We start from the raw sequence: 25,244 nt of genomic DNA, 5'->3' as shown, positions 1-25,244 counted from the left end.
AATGTCAGAGAACAGTCCACGTCTGCAAATGGGGTGCCTGATTTTCATAAATTCCTCAAAAATCAGGGGATGATGGGACTGCCTTGAGTCTGGGCGTGCATGTGTATCCCTGGACAAGCTATCATGGTGGTGAGTTTTAGATTTTTAACGTGCAAATTGACGGAGCTATGGAAAGGGGTGTGAATGGGGTGTTGGATTTTCATAAATTCCCCAAAAATCAGGGGATGATGAGACTGCCTTGAGTCTTGGTGTGCATATGTATCCCTGGATAAGCTATCATGGTGGCAAGTTTGAGATTTTTAACGTGCAAATTGATGGAGCTATGGAAAGGGGTGTGAATGGGGTGCCCGATTTTCATAAATTCCCCAAAAATCAGGGGATGATGGGACTGCCTTGAGTCTTGGCGTGCGTATGTATCCCTGGACAAGCTATCATGGTGGTGAGTTTTAGATTTTTAACGTGCAAATTGACGGAGCTATGGAAAGGGGTGTGAATGGGGTGTTGGATTTTCATAAATTCCCCAAAAATCAGGGGATGATGGGACTGCCTTGAGTCTTGGCGTGCGTATGTATCCCTGGACAAGCTATCATGGTGGTGAGTTTGAGATTTTTAACATGCAAATTGATGGAGCTATGGAAAGGGGTGTGAATGGGGTGTTGGATTTTCATAAATTCCCCCAAAATCAGAGGATGATGGGATTGCCTTGAGTCTTGGCATGCGTGTGTATACCCCCATGAGGTGTCATGGTGGCAAACTTGAGGTTTCTAACTTTCACAGAAAAAAAAGTTGTATACTTTTTTAGCTTAATGCAAGCCTATGGGGGGGGGGAAACGGAGCTCCGATCCGGATCCGGAGCTCCGAGCGGAGCGGAGCGGACATAGGCGGAGCGGGGGCAGGGTGGAGCGGGCCGATCCGCAAATCACAGATCTGGAAGAGAAGCGGAGCGGGGGGTCCGTGCACACCCCTAGTATGTTGCTTTGGGTTCCTTGGAGGAAAAATGCGGGGTATAAATGTAATAAATAAATATATACCAATAAATCAAAGGTCAAACTTGGAAATAATTAGATATTGTGGCCATTTTTCTATGGCTCTGGCCCTTTGGCCAGTCTCCTTTTTCTGGCTGATGCTTAGGTCAAGTAGAGCATCCTAAGAGCTCTAAATTCTAATCAGCCAGCACCATGGATTATGGCCACTCCAGATTGGTGCCGCCATGGCAGCTGGGAGGGGAGATGAGTCCACTGATCCTCAGTGTCACTCAACACTGACTATGGAGTTTCCACTCATGAATGGACACAGATAGACTTCTTACAAAGAATTTAAGTTAAATTAAGGTCTTGTATAGAAAGGTTGATGGAGAGGGTATCTAAACTTATTTTTTCTCTTTTTTTTTTAAAAAAATCAAGTTTAAACATATTCTTTTGCGAACGGTCAAAGTGTTGTTGTTACCATTTCACAAAAATGAAGCAATTCAATCCATGCCTAATGTGACTATATATATTCACTCTAGTAAACCTGAAGCTGCATGATTTGTCGCTCATGCATATATCTATATTCGGAAAAGTGGGTAAACACTGCATAGAGAATATTTTGTGCTTCCCTGGTCTTGGACAGATTAGCAGAAATTAAATTTCACACTAATCTGCCCAAGACCATGAGTGCCACATTAAAATCTAGGGTACTCAGTTAATTGTAAAAAAAAAAAAAAAGACTCTCCATTTGTGCTATTGGTAGAATTTGGCCTTGAGCTTTGTCATCTGCCTAGAAAGAAAGTCCATGTAATTATGTACTAGAAGTCTGTCTGTCTGTCTGTCCCTCCATGTGTGTTCTCTTATATGTATTGGTGCTGGCATCTTTTCCACTTTTTTTTTTTATCATCTAGGGCAGGAATAAGGAATATGTGGACCTACAGATGTTGTAGGATTGTTCCTCCTACCAACATTCATTATTGCCAAGGCTGGGGAAGGCTGATGGGGGTTGTAGTCCATCACCCCTGCCCTAAGATGAAAATCTCTTCCTTCCGTGCCTTTGCTGTCTCTTACACTATCAAAGCCTAGATTGTAATGTTTTGGGGGCAGAAAAACAAGTATCAAAACCTTAAATCTGACCCAGCAACTTATAGGCAGACAGTGTGCTTCCTTCAGCACAAGTGTAATTCGCTAATGATAAGTCACTGTTGTTACCAACCAGGCTTCAGCATTCTGCACCAATTGTAGGTTCCATACCAACTTTAAACCCACATAAAGCATATTGGAGTTATCCAATGTTTAGGTTAGCAGTGCATGATGGAGCACAGTGGTCAAACAATCGCTGCCCAGGAAATGTCTCACCAGTTTAGTTCTTCATTTTCTCATTTTTTCTACTCTTGTGAAGCTATATACAGAGTTGTATATCGAATACAGAATACAACATCCCATACAGTGTGGTATTTCCATGGGCTGTATCCAAGGGGGAGGTAAGGTGATTCCGTTGCGTCCAGCTAATTCTGTTTTACAAGCTGTGCAAAACACTGTGCTGTGGAGATTTAGCACTTCCAGGAGCAACTGGAAACAAGCGGAACCGCTGATTTCTGGAACGGGACATGTCAGTGGAGCTTGCGTGAGGGAACTCTGCTGACTTATCCTAATCCAGAAACTGGAATTTCTGCTCTTTTCAGGGCTTCTTCTAGGAAGTGTTAAATCTCTGTTGTGGAAGTGTGGGGTCCTGCTTGTGCAGTGGAATTAGTGGGAGGGGCCACTTGTGGAACCCAATTGGTGGAGGCAGAAGAGGATTGGTGTAGTGTAGCACCCCATTAGGTACTGCCCTATGTATGAAATTTGGTAGTCATCTTTCTACACAAGTCAATGTACAACATAAATTATGTGATCATTAAAATATGATCCAGTTCCCCCCAAAACAATAATAATAAAACACAGTTCCTCAACCAGCTAGGGGCGTGCTGTGTATATTAGCACCTAGTTTATCAGGGCAAATATATAAAAACAACAGCAGTAAGTCATTTCACGCAACATGTGCACATGTGAAAAACCCTTCTTAGCAGATGGCAGCAATAAATTAAACAACGATGAGAAGCTTAACGAAAAAATTTTAAGTATTCACTTTCCAGTGGAAATTAGCTACGTATAGGGTGACCTTATGTAAAGGAGGACAGGGTTCCAGTTGCATAAAAAAGGGAATTTCGGCAGGTGTCATTTGCATGATGCAGCACCTGGTGAAATTTTCTCTTCATCACAACAGTTAAAGCTGCAGGAGCCCTGCCCTCTTGACCAGATACAAAAGAGGACAGGGCTCTTGCAGCTTTAACTGTTGTTGTGAAGCAGGAATTTCACCAGGTGCTGCATGCATACAAATGACACCTGCTGAAATTCCCTTTTCTATACAATTGTTAAAGATACAGGAGCCCTGTCCTCCTTTTCATATGGTCACCCTACATATATGCAACATGTTCTACCATTGCTGAATATTTACAGAACCCCCCATGTTCTTTTTTCCATTATATGAGCTGATATAATGCATGTTACTATCTTAGATGGAGCAAGTCACATATTTTTTAGCAACAAGTTCTACTGAATCCATTTGATTGCTATGAGATGTAACCTGGGATGTACATTAAGGCACTAATGGGGTGTATATGGTTGGTATTGAGTTTTCATGATGAGCCGCGTGGATGTTTATCTGGTTTTATTATGAAGCCCAGCGTAAATCTCTATACAGATATTCTATTTAACTGAGAAACGAATGCTGACAGTTTACTGCAAGATGACAAATGAATGCTGACATTTTATTCTTACATGTTTATAGATCAGCCTAAAGGTTAAGCGCCATTAATGTGGGCATTCTGAAAAATCCATATACATAAACAAAATATTCATTTCAGGATAACTATATGTCCAATGCCATTCAAAAAAGATGAAGGTAAGATTAAGGAAAGAAGGAAAAACAACACAAATTTAACAGCATAAGTCTGTCTTCTCAGTTGCTTGATTGATAGGCAGTGTGATCAACTCTCTTTGTCATTTAGTTTAAAAACAAACAATCCATTGCAACATCCCTCAATAAAGCAAAAGCCCTTCCTAACTACGACATGATTACAATCACTTGCCAGCCAATGATTTAGGCTTCAGGACTTTCAAAAGCATTAGCCACCTAGTTGCCAGAGGAAGAGCAGAAAATCTTCGTGCGAAGAAGTCGGAAAGATTTCCTTCCCTCCTTCCTTCAAAGTTTCGTCTGTTTAACTTGAGCCATACTGTCTAATCTAGTGGTGGGCCAAAAGTAGATCTACAGATGTTTTGGATCTCAACTCCCAGAAACTCCTACCAGCATGGCGGATGGTCAGGAATGCTGAAAGCTGAATTCCAAAGCATCTGGATATCTACTTTCTGCCCACTCCTGGAATCTAATAACTACTTTTTGCTTAATTATAGAGGTGACATTGATTAATTATGACAAACTTTTTTTAAAAAAAGGTTCAAATGAATTCTATTTATTCATGTATACAATTATTTCAGAGTTGCTTTTAGATCTAAGAAGGGTCTCAAAAGCAATGTATAATTTAAAACTTTAGAGCAATTGAAAAACTTTAAAGCGGCATCCACAGCAATGTTAAGAACAGGAGAAAAACAATCTTAAAAATAGAGCACGGAGCTAATACACATAAAATTACTTGAAAGCCATATAGAACTAACAGAAAAGCTTTAACAGCTGCATAAAACTAGACAAAGAAGAGGCTAGACTACCCTCCTTAGGGAGGGTGACATTTGGGTGAAATTCCCTCTTCATCACAACAGTTAAAGCGGGAGGATACAAAAGAGGGCAGGGGTCTTGCAACTTTAACTATTGTGATGAAGAGAGAATTTCATCAGGTGCTGCATGCATACAAGTGACACCTGCTGAAATTCCTTTTTCTATGCAACTGAGAGCCAGTGTGGTGTAGTCGTTAGAGTGTTGCAGTTGGGAGATCCGGGTTCTAGTCCCCACTCGGCCATGGAAACCCTCTGGGTGACTTTGGGCCAGCCACAGACTCTCTCAGCCCAGCCTACCTCACAGGGCTGTTATTGTGAGGATAAAATGGAGAGAAGGAGGAGAATTATGTATGCCGCCTTGGGTTCCTTGGAGGGAAAAAAGGCAGGATATAAATGCAATAATAAAATAATAAATAAATAAAGGTACAGGAGCCCTGTCCTCCTTTCTATATGGTCACCCTATCTTAGGAAAAGAGTTCCACAATAGGGTGCCACCATAGAGAAGGCCCTGCCCTATCCTTGTTCCCACCAACCTAGCCTATCTTGCTGGTGGAATACACAGAAGGGCTTCAAAATTCGTATGATTAATTGGCACACAATTCTTTAATTGTGCTACAGCTCTAATTAAAATATCCAACAGAAACATAATGCTTTAGATTTTTATTTAATGTGATTAAAACAAAAATGCAAAGGGATTCTCTCTCATCCTCACTGACACGAGTTATTTTATGACTTTTCTTAGATTTGAAAAAGAGTACAGCATGACTTTGAATACGCTTTGAAAAGTGTGTTGTACAGAGTGGGGAAGGTCACCTGCACAATAAGGTATTGTATTTCTATATCGATTATAGTAATTGTTTATAAATTTGTTTCTCTTCCTTTTTCTAGAGATGCATTTCCTCTTGAAAGGCAGCTAAAAAATATATTAAATATTAAATGAATTTTTTTATATAATTCATAAGCTGCTACCCTACCGGACAGGGCGGTTGACTAGGTATGATATTGACATGGACAATGTGCTTATTCTACCATATAACTTAATTTTGTTGGCAAGTCTGATCAGCAAATTCCATACCTGTTTAACTCATCTCTGGTTATATTGTCTTGTGGTTTGGGGCCAGCTTTGGGAAGCTTTTCCTGTTCTCAATTTCTTCTTTCCAAAATGCTATCTGCTCACATGACCCTGTTTGTTTACTTTTTCCTTTGACTCTTTAAGATCTGGATTGATCAGGTCTCTCCTTTACTCTTATGCACAGTGCATTTTTGTATTAGTTTAGGAAGATTGTTCGAACTGTTTGAGAAGGAAATGCTAAAGCATTGGATAAAGAAACGTTATGATGAGATCATATAAATGTTTTGGATTGTGAACTCATTGGCTGCTCTTCTCCTTTGTCAGAAATATTTATTTATTCACTTCTAATGTTTCTTTACTTCTTAATATATTAAAATCCCCAAGTGGTTTAATTTCACATATATTTGGTTGGTTCCATTTAGCCATGCTTAAAGTACACCCATTGAAATTAGTGGGACAAGTTAATTGTGGCTAACTTAAATCCCAGTTGACAATATTCAGTGGGACCGCTGTGCTGCCACGGATTGTGTTGTGCCAGCGAGACTGAGCATTTGTGTAGCAGGGACTTAATGCTTCATAAAGGAACCCCAAAAATAGGCAGAAGTGCTCATTTTGAGATTGGAACAGGCCATGAAGCTCCCTTCTGCAAGCTCTGCTGACCCATCCATTCAGGAAACATACATTTGTGCTTATTTGGGGTTGTCCTGACAACTGTTAGAGTTCCCATTGGGCTGTCAGTGAGCCTTGCTGCCATGTGCAATACTTTTTTTAATGCTCTTTATAGATCTAAAGTCACTTAGGCCACAGCTAGACCTAAGGTTTATCCTGGGATCATCCAGGGTTCGCCCCTGCCTGAGCACTGGATCCCCTGTGTGTCACCTAGATGAACAGGTTTGACCCCTGGACGATCCAGGGATAAACCTTAGGTCTAGCTATGGCCTGAGTTGCTTTAGGAGAGCCTTCCCTCAACTTGATGCTCCAGATGGTTTGAAGATCAGCTTCCGTCAGCCCCAGGTAGCATGGCCAATGGTCAGAAATGCTGGGAGTGGTAGTCCAAATCATCTGAAGGGCACCAAGTGGGGCTACTTTTGGAACATAAATTATATTGTGTATAATTTATGTTCCAAAATATAACATTAAAAAGTAAAGATGACTTTGTAATTATTGTCCTATTAAACTAGACCTTTAAATGTGTTATACCAACCATGATAATTTTACTAGCAAACTAAGTTATAAGTAATATAATTTAGGTTATACATTAGATCAGTGTGGTGTAGTGACTAAAGTGTTGGACTGGGAGTCGGAAGATCTGGGTTCTAGTCCCCACTCATCCATGGAAACCCACTGGTTGACTTTGGGCCAGTCACAGACTCTCAGCCCAACCCACCTCACAGGGTTGTTGTTGTGAGGATAAAATGGAGAGGAGGAGAAGTTTGCCGCCTTGGGTTCCTTGGAGGAAAAAAGGCGAGATATAAATGCAATAAATAAATAAGTAATTTTAATAAGGAATGGAAGAAATAACTATGCTGGGAACCTCATAGAGAAGATTGCATGAACATTTTCCTGAATTATTTCCAGAAATTTTACATCTCTAGGCCAGATATGACACTTTGAAAATGGTTTGAAAACTGTTTATGGAGTGTGTCCTGGGCCCCAACAGTTGTCAAAACTGTTATAATCTGTTTTAAATCAATAGTGTAGATCCTGCCCTTGTCTTCCTATAGCATTCTTATTACATAGTGTTTAAAAATCATTTGCAGGGAGTAAAGACTGGGTAGTAATATATAAACACCTTGTCTTAAATAGTTTATTCATAATTTTAAAAGGTTTTTTTTTAAAAAAAATCTGGCTTTCACATCTCTAGATATTAAATGGTACAGGAATGTAAGAAAGAAAGAAAGAAAGAAAGAAAGAAAGAAAGAAAGAAAGAAAGCAATGTGTATTAATGCATTTGGACACTTAATATTATACCTAGATGGGCTCTCACAGGTGTTTTCTCTCTGAATACCCTTTAACTACAGGTGCCAGGCCCTGAATCTGGAAATGTCTACATGCAAAGCTTGTGCTTCAGGTAATGTTCCTTCCCAAAGCTGTCCCAAGAGAGGCTGTAAGCAAACCCACTACAGAGTTAATTGCCACAGATCAGAGCGCATTTCCATGCATGTACTCCCAGCTGGCTTGAGAATTATTTACACAAAACAGTTTATACCTGCATCCATCACTTGCCTGCCTGCATGATGTCCATTGCAGAACTGGAGGTATTTTCTAGTACTGCCAGTTTTGACAGTGCCAGGTATCCTATTTGGGAAGATAGGAGACTGAACCAAGGCATGCATCAAGGATCGGTAGCAAGGAATCCCAACCTCATTGCTTTTGTTTCTCTGTGATTTACCTAAGAAGACAGCTGTCACACAACTAAAAGCAGGCAATGACAAATACAGAAAGAGTGGTTTGTAGAGCAGATAAATGTAATGGAGCCCTTTGAAAGGTCAAGAAGACTCTTCGGTGTTCTTTTAAAAGCTGCAGTTGAAGTGAGAGATTCCATGATTCATTTCAATGGGAGGTGTGTTGATATTAGCCAAGGTTCTCAATGCCTGACCTGAATTTTTATGGGGAATTTGTAAGATGAAGTAGGTAATTCTCTCAAAGAAAGCTGTAAGAGTAGGGCTTGGTACACATGGCAGTATTAACTTTGCTTCAGCTTCAGATAGTCCTGTTGTTCAGGCTTTTGAAAATGCTAACAATTTGCATCGAAATGTTTACTGTAATGAAACAAATCGTTTTGGCTTTATCAGGGACTGGATCGCATCTCTCAGTCGAGTGCTGCTGATTGCTCCAAATGTCTATAAAATGTGCGTGAACTCTGCCTTTCTCCATCAGCTCAGAAGCCTGAACGGTATCTTTGTGAGGGTAATGCAAGAATAACTAGCAAATGTTACAGGGACAAAGTAACACCACATTTCATCTTTATTTTTATTTATTTTTACTTTTTTACTTTTTAACCTTATCGGGCAAGGAGGGGAGGGGAAGAAATAAAAGAAAGGATTTGTAACTTGCCTTGCCATCGCTTCTGGGCATCCAAAACTGGATTTTTAACCATTTGAAGAGGACTCTAGTTTAATAATGCTGCTTAGCAAAGTTATTTCCATTTCTCACAGCCCAAGGAAGGTCGGAGTCAAAGTTATTTCTATATCACTACCATTTTCAACTGATGTGGCTTGCCAGAGCAGCGCAAAGTTAAAGTGGAGAAGGTGAAAAGAACGTTTTGAGGATGGGCTGGTAAGGAAGGATTGTGTTACTGTTAGTATCGCACCTTCCATGGTGTCTGGAGTGCTTTTCTTTCCCCCACTGAAACCTCCAATCGGTGCAGGTGTGCGATGGTGAAGAACTTCTGTGTAAATTCTGTGCCAGCAGACATTGGCCCTGTTCAGAAGACACCTTAACCACCATGGTTTAAGGTGTTTTCTGGACAGGACCTTTGTCATCTTAAAGTTGCAGCAATTGTGGCTGCCACTGAAAATGGCAGCCCTGTGTCTCATTGACCTGGTTCGCAAGACACAACACCCCACAGTGGCTTGTCTGCCATTTCTGTTCCGGCTTGTTGTGACACTTGCACTTGGTTGGGTTTCCTCAGGGTGGTTTGTAATCCATGCACAAGTCACCCTGAGAGCCCATGGCTTGTTGTTGGGTTTGTCAGGGTTTCTTTTTTTCAGTGTGGCTTGGGCATGTTTTGTGGGAAAGGACTACAGAGCTGCCTGGCAAGAGCGGCAAAAACCAATGTTTTACATTTTGTATCGCTACATATGTGAGGTTATTTTTTGGCAGCAGCTACGTGTCTACCATAATTAGGGATGTTTGGGCTCACCCGCACCGGTTTCTCTGGTTTCTCACCTACCCACCCCTGCTTGCTATGTGATCAGCTGAACAACCCAGCAAGCGCCCAACATGTGCCACGTAGCCACCCATGCCCACAGCGAGCTGCCCTTTTGGGTAAAAAGGGCAGCTCGGGGATTTCTGGAAATCTAATGTTGCATAAATGGCTGCCATAAAGTGGCCATTTATGCAACATTACAGCCATAGATAATCCAGTATCAGGAAACAGACCTCTATAAATGGCAAATCATGCTGCTGTCCTTCTTAACCTTGCAGATACAGAAGGGAGAAATGTCCTCAGCCAGTATTGGAGGAATACTGTGACACTGGCACAAGGAGTCTGTAGCTTCCAGGGCATTGGTAAGGATGCTAGGAAAGTACATTTCCCAGTTCCTGGCCTCTAGGATGCTACTATTGCAGCACTGGGAATACCAAGCCTCTTCGGAAGTCTCAGTGACCTCTTTCCATAATCACTGCTACAAATGGGAGCTAGGGTTGGGAGGATTATGAGGGAGATTTGGTGAAGGCTTCAAAATCCATCTCATTCTCAATCATGTCATTGGAAGAACCCACAGTGTGAATTAGGAACAGGGGAGGCTTGGGGGAGTCAGGAATTCTAAATCAAGCTTATCAGCTTAGGTTGATACACCAACTACGCCCTTATCTGGACAGAGATAGCCTAGCTACAGTTATTCATGCTGTGATAACCTCTCGTTTGGATTGCTGCAATGCGTTATATGTGGGGCTGCCTTTGAAAACGGTCCGGAAGTTTCAGCTGGTACAAAACAGAGCAACCTGTTTACTAACAGGGACTGGCCAGCGAGATCACATTACGCCAGTCCTTTTACAACTTCATTGGCTGCCAGTCCAGGTCCGGGCCCGATTCAAAGTGCTGGTATTGACATTTAAAGCCCTAAACGGTTTGGGGCCAGGTTATCTGAAGGAACGCCTCCTCTCATATGTACCTGCCTGGACCTTAAGATCATCTACAGGGGCCCTTCTCCATGAGCCCCTGCCAAAGGAAGTGAGGCAGGTGGCTACTAGGAGGAGGGCTTTCTCTGCTGTGACACCCCGGTTGTGGAATGAGCTCCCCAGAGAGGTCCTGTACTCTTTTCTACACTTGCCTTCACTGTACTCTTTTCGTTGCCAGCTGAAGACCTTTTTATTCTCTCAGTATTTTAACACTTAATTTTAACTTAAATTTAAATTTTACTGTTTTAACTCTGTATTTTAATCTTATATCAATTTTGCTGCGTGGTTTTATCCTGGTTGTGCTTTTTATACTGTATTTTGTATTTGTGCGTTGGTTGTTTTATTATGGTTTTAATTTTTGTGAACCGCCCAGAGAGCTTCGGCTATTGGGCGGTATAGAAATGTAATAAATAAATAAATAAGCTGAAGGAGATTTGTCCATCACTAGGAACCAACAGCTGGGCATAACATGACCAGATTAAATTTTATAAACCTCATATCCTGTATTATATTTGGAATTATATTCTTTTCCCCTCTGCAGATTTGTTTTTTGTTGTTCCTCTGATGGAGGAGGCAAACTCCAGTGCTCAAAGGAAGAAAGAACATTTATTGTGCTCTACGTGTTTCGGAGAGGAAGGCCTTAGCTAGACCTCGCAGTCTAGCGGGACAGAGGAGTGAAGATCTCGCAATTTTTTCATCATGAGATCTCCCCCTCAGTTCACATGCGGCGCGCAACGCCCTCAGACGGCAAGGCGTCGTGCCCGCCATTTATTTTTAAAGGGCCAGAAGCACACAAATGCTCGTGTGCAAAAGGTAAGTAATTTTTTTTAAAAAAAACATAATTACTTTCCCTGCTCACCCCACCCCCGATGGGTGCAATGCTCCTAAGGAGCCCTGCACCCCATGTGTGGGTACCGGCTCCTCGCGAGGAATCTCCAGGAGTCAGAACAAACCGTGGTGCCCGGCCTCACGTTCTGCAGTCTCAGGCTTAGCCCAAGACTGCGGAAAAACTGGGCCTAAAGGGGAGGGCGAGATCCCGGGGCAAGGGAAAGATCATCCCTCCCTGATTCTGGGATCCCCTGTGCGTCATGTGGCCAAAGCTATGGCCGAAGTCTCCTTCAGGAGCTGTTTTTAGTTCTTTTGAAATTCCTTAACTGAAAGAACGGCAATATTTTCTTCTTTTTAAACACTTGTATACGCTATTTCTTTTGAGCATTTATAACTGTTGTTTCACCAAGGTTTTTAACTGAATGGGTGCTTTCAGTTGTTTCACTAAACCATAGTTTAGCGCCACATGAATGAGCCTCAGGCTTCTGTGCACCCCCTCTCACCTTCAGCACAAAAGGAGCATTTGCTTCCATTTTCAACTGACCACAGTTTATTGGAATGTTTGAAATAGGCAAACCATGGTTAGTTTAGCTATGGTATGTTGAAAAAAACCCAATTTCAAACCAGAGTTTACAATCCTAGCTGGTTCTGATAAACCACAGTTAAACCCTGCAAGATGAGATCCTTTAAACTGAAGATGTTGCTGATGGGGATAGAATCTACGATCTTCTCCATGCTATGTGTAGGACTATCACTTTCTGTTAGAGTAGGGAAGCGGCATATAAAGTGGTATTTCCTGGGTGCTTTTTAGAGCCTTTCTAAAGGTGAGAGTTAGAGAAAGGGCACGTGGGACAGCCTTTTCTAATCTGGTCTCTTATGGATGTTTTGGACTACAACTCCCAGGGTTCCTGACTATGCTGTCTGGGGCTGATGGGAGCTGAAGGGGCTGATGGGAGCTGAAGCTCAAAGAGAAGTGATACATTGTTCACATACTTGGGCCACGCCTCACCCTCAGCAAATGGGCATGGATGGAGCGTGATTGTAAATGGGGTTGGGTGGGGGCTGGTGGGCAAAGGATCTTTTGGTTTTCTTGTACATTTGGAAGGTGTATTCATTCCTAAACCACTGGGGCAAAAATCTAAATTGGAGCCAGAGGAACTGCTTTAGCACAAAGCTAGTCCCAGTCACCAAGGTATGGCCCGCTATCCGGGCACTACACAATATAAATTACTATCTGGGGATCTGTAATAAGAGCAAGATTATAGCAATAGGGAAATGCTTGGGAAACAGAAATTACTCTAGTTATAGGCAACCATTTGTGTTGTATACAAATGACCCAATGGGTGGGACATTGATATTCAATATTCAATTCAGTTCTCACAGGTGAAATTAAAGTGTCTGTGGTGGTTTTGCCCAAATGTGCATTGTTTCACAGATGTATTGAATCCCATTTGCCGTTTTGTTGCTCGTTTTTCCAGGTTTAGAGACATAATTCTTGAGCTCTTCGCAGTCTGCTTGATCTTCCCGTCCTGAAAAACTTAACATTATAGAATTCAGAAGTGTAAAGACCTATGGTTCTGGCCACCTGATGCTGTAGTAGTCCTAGGGCAGTATCCAAGCAGGCTCCACAAGAGGAGGCCACCTCCAATTTAATTCCATAGGTGTGGGCCACTGCTTGCAAAATGGGGATTCAGCACTTCCTTTAGGAAGCCCCGAAATTAATGAAAATGCTATTTTCTGGATCTGGATGGATCAGATGAGCTCCCTTATGTGAGCTCTACTGACCTGACCTGTTCCAGGACCTCATTTTGGCTTCTTAGAGGAAGCGCTAAATCCCTGTTGCACAACCAGTGGCCCCCATTTGCACAATGGCCCACTTGCATAAAGTTCCTGGTTTTTAATCAGCCTCTTCCTCGATTCCTGAATACATACAACCTTTCGCACAAACACACACCTTAAAAAAAAAAAAGGCAAATGCATTTGTGTGTCAGCTGAGTATCCTCAGGGGAATTAGTCATATGCTTCTTTCTCCCTCTCAAGATGCCTCTAACATACTATATTGACCCTACCCCTTTTACAAGGCATATAGGAAGTAAATGCATTATACTGAGTCATCTCACTTGTCCATCAGGCTCAGTATTGTTGACACTGACTGGCAGTGGATCTCCAGGTTTTCAGGTACCCTACCTGGAGACGGAGATTGAACCTTCTGCACCCAAAACAGATTACCACTGCGCTACGGTCTCTTCCCTTTCCTCATTGTTTGTTCAATTCTGTTTCTCCTCTGACCTTAATTTCTTCAGATAATTTATTTCACTTCCCCAAGGTTCCTGCTAACTACCCCATTGCCTTTCCCCCTCACATCCTTAACCCTCAGCTTGCCTAGTTCCTGGACCTTCTTCTAAAGGAAAAGGAAAGGAAAGGAACCTCTCGTGCAAGCACTGAGTCATTACTGACTCTTTCGCTGACGTTTTCTTGGCAGGCCTTATAGCGGGGTGGTTTGCTGTTGCCTTCCCCAGCCGTGATTGCCTTTCCCCCAGCTAACTGGGTACTCATTTTACCGACCTCGGGAGGATGGAAGGCTGAGTCGACCCGAGCCGGCTGCCTGAAACCAGCTTCCGCTGGGATCGAACTCAGGCCATGGGGAGAGTTTCAGCTGCAGAAACTGCTGCTTTACCGCTCTGTGCCACACGAGGCTATCTTTCTTCTAAAGAGAAAGGCCATTTAACCATCACTCAAATGCATCACTGAAAAAGAAGATAAAAGAAGGTATGGATCTGCATAAACATTGTGAATGCTAATTTATACGTTTAGATGCAAATTTACTAAATCTGGTTCCAACCCAATTAGTACATTTAAATACATAGTGTATCTCACTATAGTGGGAAGACGTACACCAGGTGACCGGTGTGCCTGCTCAGTCTGCTCTCCAGTTGATTTCCAATTGTTGATGGACAGTTTCAGGGCCCTTCTAATATATATTTTTAATCTTTACTGGACTTGGGCAGGATCTATACTACTACTTTAAAATGGTTTAAAGTAGCGAGGGACACACTCCATCAAGAGTGTGGGGACACACTGTGAGGGGCCCAGGACACAGTTTTCAAACCATTTTCGAAGTGTCATAGCCTGCTTGCTGTAGATCTGGCTTTTGGAATAGACAACACTTCAAGAAGAGAATGTCTTCTAATAGAGAATCTTCCAGCCATTCAATTAGTTAGGTAGGACATATGACCCTATGAGGAGAGACTGAAAGAACTGGGCATGTTTCACCTTGAGAAGGAGACATGGTAGCACTCTTCAAATACTTGAAAAGTTGCCACACAGAGGAGGGCAAGGATCTCTTCTCGATCAGGCCAGACTGCAGGACACGGAATAACGGGCTCAAATTACAGGCAGCCAGATTCTCCCACACTAGAGGCATTCAAGATGCAGCTGGACAACCATCTGTCAGATATGCTTTATGGTGGATTCCTGCATTAAGCAGGGGTTGGACTCGATGGCCTTATAGGCACCTTCCAACTCTACTATTCTATGATTCTATGACCACCCTACTTCCAAGGCCATTCAACCCAATCCTGTGAATATCAATGACACTTTACTCCCAGGCACGAATGGTGCAATATGTCCCACCACCTGAGGCAGGAGGATGCACACTGCCTCTCCTTCTCCACCACTGCCACCTTTTCTCCTCCTTCCCCTCCATTGGTCCTTCTTCTTCTTTGTCTTCATCTTCTACTTCATCAATGCCTTCCTCAAAGTGAGGCATTGTGGGCAAGGTGACTACAGGGAGCCTTAGTTGCCATGGCATATGCCACTCTCCAAAGCCATCTCCCCCACAATGCCTCACTCTGATAAAGTGTTAGCAGAACAGCAAGAACCTGAGAATGGCTAAGCTATGTGGAATCCTAGCTTTTTACCCTGAATAAATCACACTGGAGACTCTGGGTGAAAAGAATAAGAAAACTTGCATTTTATTGCGGGAAATACATGTTGTATAGGAGAGTCCCCAACTTAAGATGGAGGGATAACCAAAGAGATATATCGTCCCTGAGGCAAGAGCACGAAGGAGGAGGAAATAGGAAGTGAGGTCAGCAACCCTAAGAATATCCTACAATTGAAGGAAGGTCAACACAGGTCAGAAGTCCTCTATCTGTCTACTCCCTTTCCATGCAGACACATAAGCGAAGCTAGCTGAGTTGCACCCTTGGCTTGGCAAGTCCTCTGGAGAGCTATTGTTAGCATTCCATTGTTGGCATGCTATCCTGAACCAGCTCAGCCTAGACAGGGAGACAGGTGATGGGCTATTGGCAGTGTTTGCCCACATATATATATAAACAGTTGTGTTACAAATATATGGATGAATCCTTCTGACAGTCACTCTTCTATATAGCTTTGGTTTGTAACAAAATCACTGCAGATTCACCTCTTGTCAAACTGACAAGTTTAATGTGTGATGGGGATGGTTTTAAAGAAAGAGCTTGAGAGTGAGACCATGTGGCATTGAGGGATGCTCCCCCAAACATGAGTCCTTCAAAAGCAGCTGTATGTGGGGCTGATGTGTTATAGTTGTTAAGCTTTACCCCTGGAAAACTGACCCCCAAACTGAAAAGAGCCTTTGTGCAAGGAGTCTTGGTTGGGCAGAAAGTTCCTGATGTGATTTTCAATTATTATCATGCAAAATAAATAAATAGGACTTATAATAAAATTAAAACACTTGGGAGCATTGCGGGTGAAATACCTTTCCTTTTTTTAGAAAATGTAAATCTCTCTTGCAGATTTACATGCGCTGGTGTTTTTGAAATATAATTAAGAAAATTCAGTTATGCAAATTTGAGGAAATCTGAATTGAGAGATCACTGCTCAGTTTACATCTAGTAACTATACACTGAATAACAGCAGTGTTTTGTAGTGAAGGGAGTGCCACCCCACTCTCCCCAAATTAAAAAAGTCTGGGGTTTCGACTTGCTCCAGTACTCCCTGCAAATGGAATGTAACGGTGTCAAATTTCAATTTACTAGCTTGGTTGGCTGATAGTTAGCATTTAGATATATTATTCTCCTCCTCTGTAGAAAAATAATAATAAAGCAGCTGTTTATTAACATTCTATTTAGCTCTGTTCTGATACCTTTCTAAATTATATACATGAAGGTCGAGCTAGATGTTGCAAAGCAAACATGTGTAGTGGTTTCCCAACCTTTTTGGGGGGTTAAGTTTTTAATGAACAGCAGCTGTAGGAGACTTGAGTCTGAAAACAGAAACAGTCAGAGAGGGGCTGATCAACTCGCTTTATCCTCTGGCTATTTTGAAACTCAAAAATCTCTCACCACCATCACCACTACTGCTTTTTCACCCAAGGGGAAAAGATATGGGTACCAGCTAGTAAGAAGAGGAATTTGAGTGTAAAAAGCCAACTTCAAGGGAATGGATGGACCTTTTCCTACTGTTTGCACATTCAAGTTGCATTCTCCTGTGGCTGCTTTTCTCATGTATAATCAGGGGGGCATTATACATTTCTGAATAATAATAATAATAATAATAATAATAATAATAATAATAATTTTATTTATTTCTTACCCGCCTCTCCCTTTGGATCGAGGCGGGGAACAACATTAGAACAGGAATCAATACATCTTAAAAATTCTTGATTTTACATTGATCTGGATAGGCCTGCCGGAAAAGGCTAGTCTTTAAAGCTGCCTTAAAATCACACAGGGAGTTAATTTTACGAATCTCCTCTGGCAGGCCATTCCACAATCTGGGAGCGACAGAAGAAAAGGTCCTCTGGGAAACTGATGTCAGCCTAGTTTTAGCTGACTGAAGTAAGTTCACCCCAGAGGACCTGAGTGTGCAGGGCGGACTATATGGGAGAAGGGGATCCCGCAGGTAACCTGGACCCAAACCATTTAGGGCTTTAAAGGTAATGACCAACACTTTGTACTTTGCCCGGAAACGAATTGGCAGCCAGTGGAGTGATTTTAACGTTGGGGTAATATGCTCACCCCTAGATGTACCGGTGACCAACCTGGCTGCCATATTTTGAACTAGTTGAAGTTTCCGAACTAGTTAAATGGTAGCCCTGTGTAGAGTGCATTGCAGAAGTCAAGCCCTGAGGTTACTAGCGCGTGCACTACTGTCTTTAGGTCTTCTAAGAAGGGGCGCAGCTGACATATCAGCCGAAGCTGATAGTAGGCACTCCTGGCCGTCGCATCCATCTGGGCTGTCATAACACTTTGCCTGGCCCTGAGTTTGGTGGCTGTGTGATTTTTTTGCCCTCAGAAGAACTCCCACCCCATCCCTATTCTACATATGCTGTACTATCCTTTAATTAACCTGCATCCACTATACCATTCCCGGCTTGTGTCCCTGCAATAATTGGTGCCGGTCAGAATCTCTGCTTCACCTATAAGCACGTTGAGAAAGAAATAGCAGCACTCTTTAACTAGACTGATTGTGAGTACAATGGGGAGTTTAAAAGGATATTAAGACAAAATGAGTCCATGTTAAGTGATTCCCTAGACTAGGCTTCCCCAGTGTGGCTGGCTGGGAATTGTAGTCCAACACACCAAGAAGGCTGCACAACTAGCATCATCATCAATTTTATGTATTTCCTTCCTGTTCATTTACATACTTGAATCTTATTGGCTGGGATCATTTTGAAGTCTTATGCTTGATCGTCAGCTCCTAATAACCCTGTCATGGATCTTACCATATTGGCCCCAGAGGACAATAGAGACTATCAACGAGGCCATATTTTTTATGGTCTCACCACTGCACCTGAAGCTATACAAGTAATTGCTAAGAGATACCAGAAACCAGCAGGAGGGGAACTTTTTAACAGAAGTCTTCCTACAACCCCTGAACTCCTTGGGGGACTAGCAGGTAGCAGAAATAAGGGGAGTGGTTGCATGGACCCAAAGATGATAAAGGATGGGATTCATTGAGCTTGGAGTCACCAGGGCTAAGAATTTTTGCCAGTGTTTGACTGAATACTATTTTAACAATTGAAATGGCCATACACAAAACTCATTTTCTGAATGCAATAATTTGAAAGCAAATCCTGTTAGCAAGTAAATCCGACTTGTATCTTTCTTTCCCCAGAGAGGAACTAGTTCTTTTTAAATACGAGGCCTGCACACAATAGCTAACACCTGTCTTTTACAGAGAAAGATTATAAATGTACTACATTTTCTCTTTGTTCTTCTCCCTTAAGAGCTCTTAACTCCATGCCAATATCTCAGTAATCTCATCTTGCTATTAAATATTTGCATACCCAACCTGAAAATGAGAGAGTTAATGGGTGCAAAGAAAAATTGGATATATTCTATCCATTTATAAAATTTCGTATCTGTCCTTGGAGATGTGGAATTCTGGATTAATCACCCTAGAATAGCCATGGGAGCAAAGAATATCATTAGTTTAAAAACTCAGCTGGCTACACTTATAGAGGATATTGCGTGATAAATTTTAAGCTGGTGCTTACACAGCGGCCCAGTGGGAATGGAAAATGTTATTTCCCCCTGAAGCTATTCTGCCGTCCTCCACAGCATCAGAGATGTTCACAACTGAGAATAGCAGATGAAGAATTAAGAAAACTTTCTCATGGGAAATTGCAATGGATGGCTTAGTACCTTAACCCACAAAATCCAGTTGACCAGACTGCTGAGGGGCTGAAACAAATTTTCTGCGGAAGAATTGTACCACAGACTGACACCATGGGGCTTCTTTCACTTTCACCTCCAATGTGTGGCTTTTTTGTCAGATTATATTTCTTGTCTTCTTATATTTCTCTAGCCCATTCGTTGTCCTTGCATCACTGGTGTTCTACATATTGCTTGCTCCTGCCTCTGCGTATGGCTGATGGCATACTGTAATTTGAAAAATGTAGTCCTACGTGTTGAAGTTCAGGATATTGTAGATCCTATCTCAGTCCAGGAAGATGGAGTAACAGATATTCCTTCCAGTTGTAAAATTATATAAATGAATCTTATGCAAATGGGTTTTACCAAGGCATTTCTTTTGTTAAATAAGCTCCATAAATTCATCCGTTTCCACTTGTGGAGGTTTTAAGGCTACACACAACTTACTCTACTTTTGTCTGCTCTGTATCTGTAACGAAGTCACCTACTATAGTCTTGATTTCCACAAATCACTTCTGGGATTATCCAAATCTGGTTACCAAGCACCTTGCTAGGCATACCATGATTACACACCTTGAGTCAATAACAGAGAATGCAAGCATCCTGATAGCGGGGGCAGGACAGACCTGTAACATCTGCTTCACCTCTCACCAGCCTTCCCTCTCCCCTGCCTATGGGCAAAAAACTCTGGGCGTGGTAGCTCTTAGGAGGGCAAGTCACACAGGAAAGCACAAATCTTTTGTTTAACATCAAGAACACAGTTTCTTTGTTCTAGAGATGGGACTAGGCTAGAAACTCGCTCTTCAGAATGCTGATTGGTTTCAGAGCTTATTTATTTATTTATTTATTTATTTAGAATATCTAAATCTTGACAACAGATACAAGGGAATAAGTTTCCATAAATATCCTCAAGCCTGATTTTGGCCTCAATTTGTTTCCTCATGGTAGTGGGGTTGCAGTTGGGGGTGGGGGTGGGGGTGGGGACCAAGATCTCTAGGCCCTGGGAAAGTGTATCCATTTCCATCTCATCCCCTCAATGCTTGTGTCCTGTGGATGAGCATTCAAGCTACTGGTCTGGGGTAGATATGGATGCAGTGCTAGTCCTTGTAAGCTTGATGACTAGTGAGCAATTCAGTGAGCTCTGCACAGAGAAATAGAAGGGCACAGATTTCAATAGTTTAGCTGGTGTACTCCTATAACTCTTTCATAATGGGTTTGAACCTCTTACGCCTCAAATATTCCTCAGCACGACAATGAAACTGAATTTACGGGTGTATAATTGCGACAGTTATGGTGCTTAACTCCATATTTCCTGATTATCTTTTTAGTACCCCCTGGCTGAGCTTGTCATGAGTTCCAGATCTGACTATGTTTATAGGAGTTAATGACTGCATGTGCTGAGCTCTGTGGATTGCCTTTTTAGCAAGCACCCTGATCATGTCAGTTTGGGATAATATTCTCAATACGTAGTACTGAAATTGGAACTCAGGACAATAAGATGAATATTCTCAAGTGGCACCAACAACCCCTGAGAATGTGGTGGGGGGTGGGGCATGTGACTGGAACCAGAGCGATATGATGAAAGACTCCATGCTTGGACAGCTTTAGATTGATTGTCCTTCTCCTTGCATGGTATTGTTGGGATACCGGTATTAACTGTGGAGCATACAACATCATTATATTCCACAACCAGCCACTTAATTTATTGAGCTTTAGAAGTCTTTGCAAATGAATAAATTACTGCCAGACCAGTCCGACGATCTGGAATTTTATTCCATCCATATACATGCATAGTAACAACATTTGTTGAGAAATTATTTCTATCAGAAGTAGAACATTATCTCTGTGATCACCAGTTGCAGTATTGCTACTTTTATATTTAAATATATCTTATAAATGAATTAGATTCATACTTGCAGCATTGAGTTAAGGATTTCATTTTGACTGTGCCTTTCAAAAGATAAAACTGATAGATATGACCTCATTACTTACAATACTGCTTCCAGTAATTTTTGTTCATTCTTTATAAAGTATTGCATTTAACAGCAAAGGTTTAAAAATCGAGACAGAGATGCATCAGCGAAAGAAAATACAAGTACTATACAAGGAAAAAAATTGCCATCTTCTTTTTAACGGACATTTCAGGTTAAGAAAGTAGACAGAAACATACTGCTACATACAAATGCAAAGCCTAGTGACTAAGGTACTGTATCTGCTAAAATATAAAGTGCAAACTGAGCCAAATTCTTCAAAAAAATTGAAATTTTAAGGCGAACTTTACAGCATAGTTGAAACTTTTTGCAAGTTATATTTTAGCATCTACATATATCTGCAATAGCATATAAGGAAAAAAATTAGGATACACAGGTGCTTTTGAAGCTATTTCTAAAATGCTTTTCCGTATAGTTTGTGACTATTTCCTTTAAAATCTACTATACAGTGCAAACCATATGTGCTACACAATAACTATACAATAACATTACAAATGACTTTAATATAAAGTTTCTTTTAAATAAAATAACTACAGCTATGAATACTGCTGGTAAAATAAATTAATTGTTTTGAAAATGGCACCAAGAATACACTTTACTAATGGAGTGTAATGGAAGTACACCTTTAAAGTCTTCAACTCAGCAATAATGAATTAATGCCTGATTGTCCAGAAGTAATACAAACAGCTCTCTTTCAGACTTGTATGGAACAATATACTAAACACAGGTACCAAAGGTGGGCCAAGTACTTTCATTTGACATGTTCTGCTGCGTGTGACGAGCAATAAAACTTCTTATGAGTTATAAAGTTTGATAGGTTGTTGAACTGGATGTCACACAGGCGGCAATACTTTCCACTGGTGGGAGCCTGAGTGGAACCATTCACGCCCTTTGCTATACTAGATAACTGTTCTTCTGCTGCAGGAATGGTTGGAGATACATTTTCATTGGCAGCTAAAGCATTATCAGAAGACCAAGATGGAGATCTGTTTCCATCTTCATGCTGCTGAGGATTCTGGGCAATGTTCTCTTGCTGTGGATTGGCTGCAGGTCTTTCTTCCTGTTTTAGTCCACCATTAACTATAACCATGCCTCTGTTTTTTGGCAATAATGGCAGCGACTCCTTTTTCTGAACAGGGCACCCATTTGTGGGGGCCTGACCCTTCAGAGAATCACCTTCCACATTTGTGCTTTGATCTGCATCGTTATTATGAACAGCAAGGGAACTAGAAATGTAATCACTTGGCTTGATTCCATAATATGGAGAAAGCTGGTCTGCTCCTTTAGCTTTCTTTATTGCTCCTGGGTAAAGGCATTGTGGAAGAAACAAGTGTTTGCTTTCTTCTTTTGTAGCAATGAGCTGGGCTGCTTCACTAAAGACCTTAAGTCCTTGAAGAGTTGCTAAGTGCGTAGAAAACAAGTTTCCATTGGGAGAAGACTGTTTCGAGTTTCCATTTTTCTCACATTTGATTATGTTTCGTTCATAACTGACCTCAGGACTGTTCCGTTCGCTTTCTGGGTTTTGAAATACTTTGCCATCAAGTTGTCCCATTTCATTACGCTGATGCACAGTGACAGGGCAAAAATTCTGCTTATGGGCCAGGTAATTCTCTACCTTGTTAAAACTGATCTTGCACACTGTGCATTCATGGTAGTCCAGTAATCTTTTAGGGGATGTGGACGTCCTGTCGGACTGGGGCAAACATTTTTTACTGAGATCTATAGGTACGTCCATCTCCAAGCAGGCAACAGTGGAATGTGGTGTGTCACACTTTGAAGCTGGGACACATTTATTAATGGACAGTGATGTTTCTAAATGCTTTGAGACTATTCCTGGAAAGATATCACAGCGAGGGTGGTAGCACTCTCCAAGGGCATCTGTTGGTTCTTGAGAAGATGTACATGGATTGGCAAGATTGGCTACTTCAAGAAAACGTTGTTGGACCAACTGTGGCCTTTGCTCTTGCTCTGGTAAGCACATCTCGTACATCTTCCTTCGCTTGCGTGTGCGCATTGTTCTCTGCATGGCAGGCACTTTGTTGGAAGCAGATCTCTTCAGTGGAGGATCATGGCGTGTGGCACAATAATACTGCTTGTGGACCATGTACGTTTCATGCCTACTGAATGTAATATTGCAAGCTTCACATGTGGTTTTGTTGGGATCACTTTCTCCTTCTATCAAAGGAGCAGTAGTTGGGTTCTTGCTGTCAGGGGGTTTCCCATTCATTTTCTCATCACTGTTGGCAGCATTCGACAGCTTCTTCACTTGTGCTGAAAAGTCTTTTTCGTGCCCTTTACTGTTTGGCCCAATCATATCTAATACAGTTGAGGAGTTGATGCAGGATGCTTGAAGGAGCTGATTCTCTGGGTCTGAAGTGTGAGGCGTAGTACTCAAAATGTTGATAGAGTTTTGACCATTGTTGGGACTCACAGCTTCAGGCATTTTTTCCGAAACACTGCCAAAATCTGGCGACTTTGCCATTTGTTGCCATCGACTGCTGCAGTAATGCTTTTTGTGCACTAAGTAGTTGTCCAGATTGTTGAATGTTATGTTGCACTCAAAACAGGTAGCTCCTTTTGGCATGAGGGGACTATAAATGACAGGGGGATAACTGTTACTTCCATGCCTCAGCCTTCGATGGACCAACTCAGACATTTTGGCTAAGATCTCAGAAGCCTGAGGAACCACTGTGATGTCCTGGGGAAACGCGAACTGAGAAAGGAAAGGTCCCATGGGGAAAGAAGGCCCAAGATTAGGCTGGACTGGGGATGAGGCAAGCCTTGGGCTAGATGGCTCAGATTTTATCTTTGTGTAGGAAAAGCTTTGCTTATTTGTGGCCGGCTGCGTTTCTGGCCTCTGATTTGGAAGGAAAAGGGGTGTCTTTTTTTCACATTTGTCGAGCTCTGTGTCAGAACTTGCATCTTTTGTCTGCATCGTCTTTTGGCTTTGGGAACCGTCGTTTTTGTTCAGCAGGTCTGCACTCGCCTGCAAAGTCTCTTCGTTGCCACTTGGAGAGTGTTCAGTATCACTTTCTCGCTGAAGTTTGTTGCCAGAGACATGTAGATCTTGGTGCTGCAGCAGCTCCCTCTGAGTCTGGAAGCCAAAATGGCAGTGGGTGCATCTAAAGGCAGCTTGAGTGAGATGGGAGAACAGATGCTGATGGAAGTTAATCACAGAGTCTGCAGTGTAGTTGCAAACTGTACATTTCAGGCTAGAACCAGAAGGGAGAAATTCTTCCATTTTTACTCCTGTGAACAGGGTAAACAAAAAACAAAAACCATTAGAGCAGGCTAATTTGACTCTTTCATCCCCCATTGCATACTTCATGAAAAGCAATTGTAAATCTTGTTTATCTACTTCTGAAATTTATACCCTATCCTTCGATGGCTATTAGGCTCTTCCAGAGCAGTTTACAAAAGCATATTTTTTTAATATTTCAAAGCACCTACAAGAACAAAAAGCACAATATTGTACAGTATAAAATTCCAATCAACAAGAACTCACAGCAGCCAAAAAGAATTCAAGACTTTATAAGCTAATAATGTTGAAGAGTCTGGGGAAACAACAAGGTCTTCACTAGATGCCAATATCACTGCAAAATGGCAGCTAGGCAGGCCTCCCTGGGAAGGGTATTCTGCAGGCAAGATGCCACCACCAAGAAGGCTCTCTCCTTGCTTGCCACCTGCATTACTTCCCAATATCAGGGGCAGTTGGAGAAAAAAGTCTGAGAAGCAGATCTCAGGGTGCAAACAGGACTGGAAAGAAACATAGAGTAGAGCTAATTATTATATGATAGAAATAATGACCCTAGTTCGTACCAGAACTTTTTTTTTTTAAGCCACTGTGCCCCACCAATTGCCAGAGATTTCCAAGTCATTTTTCTAGAGCTTTGGCTTTTAGTGTTGGTGGTGTTTGATACACTACAAATGCACGGGTGGAGTACATCCTTCTGGTGAATTATAACAACACACTAACATTAAAGGGCAAGTGAAACGGAGCTTTTGCTCCACAGATGGCTGACAGCCCAACTAAATGGAATAGCAGTGGACACAAGTTTCTCTTCGGACCCACTCACCTATAAAGCGGAGAGGCATCTTATTTTGCCAAGTCAAAGGTACCCAAGGACTC

At 41.9% G+C, this 25,244-nt stretch overlaps 1 protein-coding gene across 3 annotated transcripts in view; it reads right to left on the bottom strand.

Annotated features, from left to right (window-relative positions):
* Positions 1-20,883: 20,883 nt before the first annotated feature.
* Positions 20,884-25,244, bottom strand: part of ZFPM2 (zinc finger protein, FOG family member 2) — a 389,494-nt gene continuing 385,133 nt past the window's right edge. For all 3 annotated transcript variants that reach the window (XM_063131038.1, XM_063131039.1, XM_063131040.1), the window contains one exon: positions 20,884-24,364. In XM_063131038.1, coding sequence (XP_062987108.1) covers positions 21,867-24,364 — 2,498 coding nt within the window. In that variant the 3' untranslated portion in view covers positions 20,884-21,866. The remainder of the gene's footprint in view (positions 24,365-25,244) is intronic.

This window comes from Elgaria multicarinata, chromosome 7, assembly GCF_023053635.1.
Source record: "Elgaria multicarinata webbii isolate HBS135686 ecotype San Diego chromosome 7, rElgMul1.1.pri, whole genome shotgun sequence".
NCBI classification, from domain to species: domain Eukaryota; kingdom Metazoa; phylum Chordata; class Lepidosauria; order Squamata; family Anguidae; genus Elgaria; species Elgaria multicarinata.
Note: the sequence above shows the minus strand (reverse complement) of the source record. Positions and strands in the feature narration are given on the sequence as shown.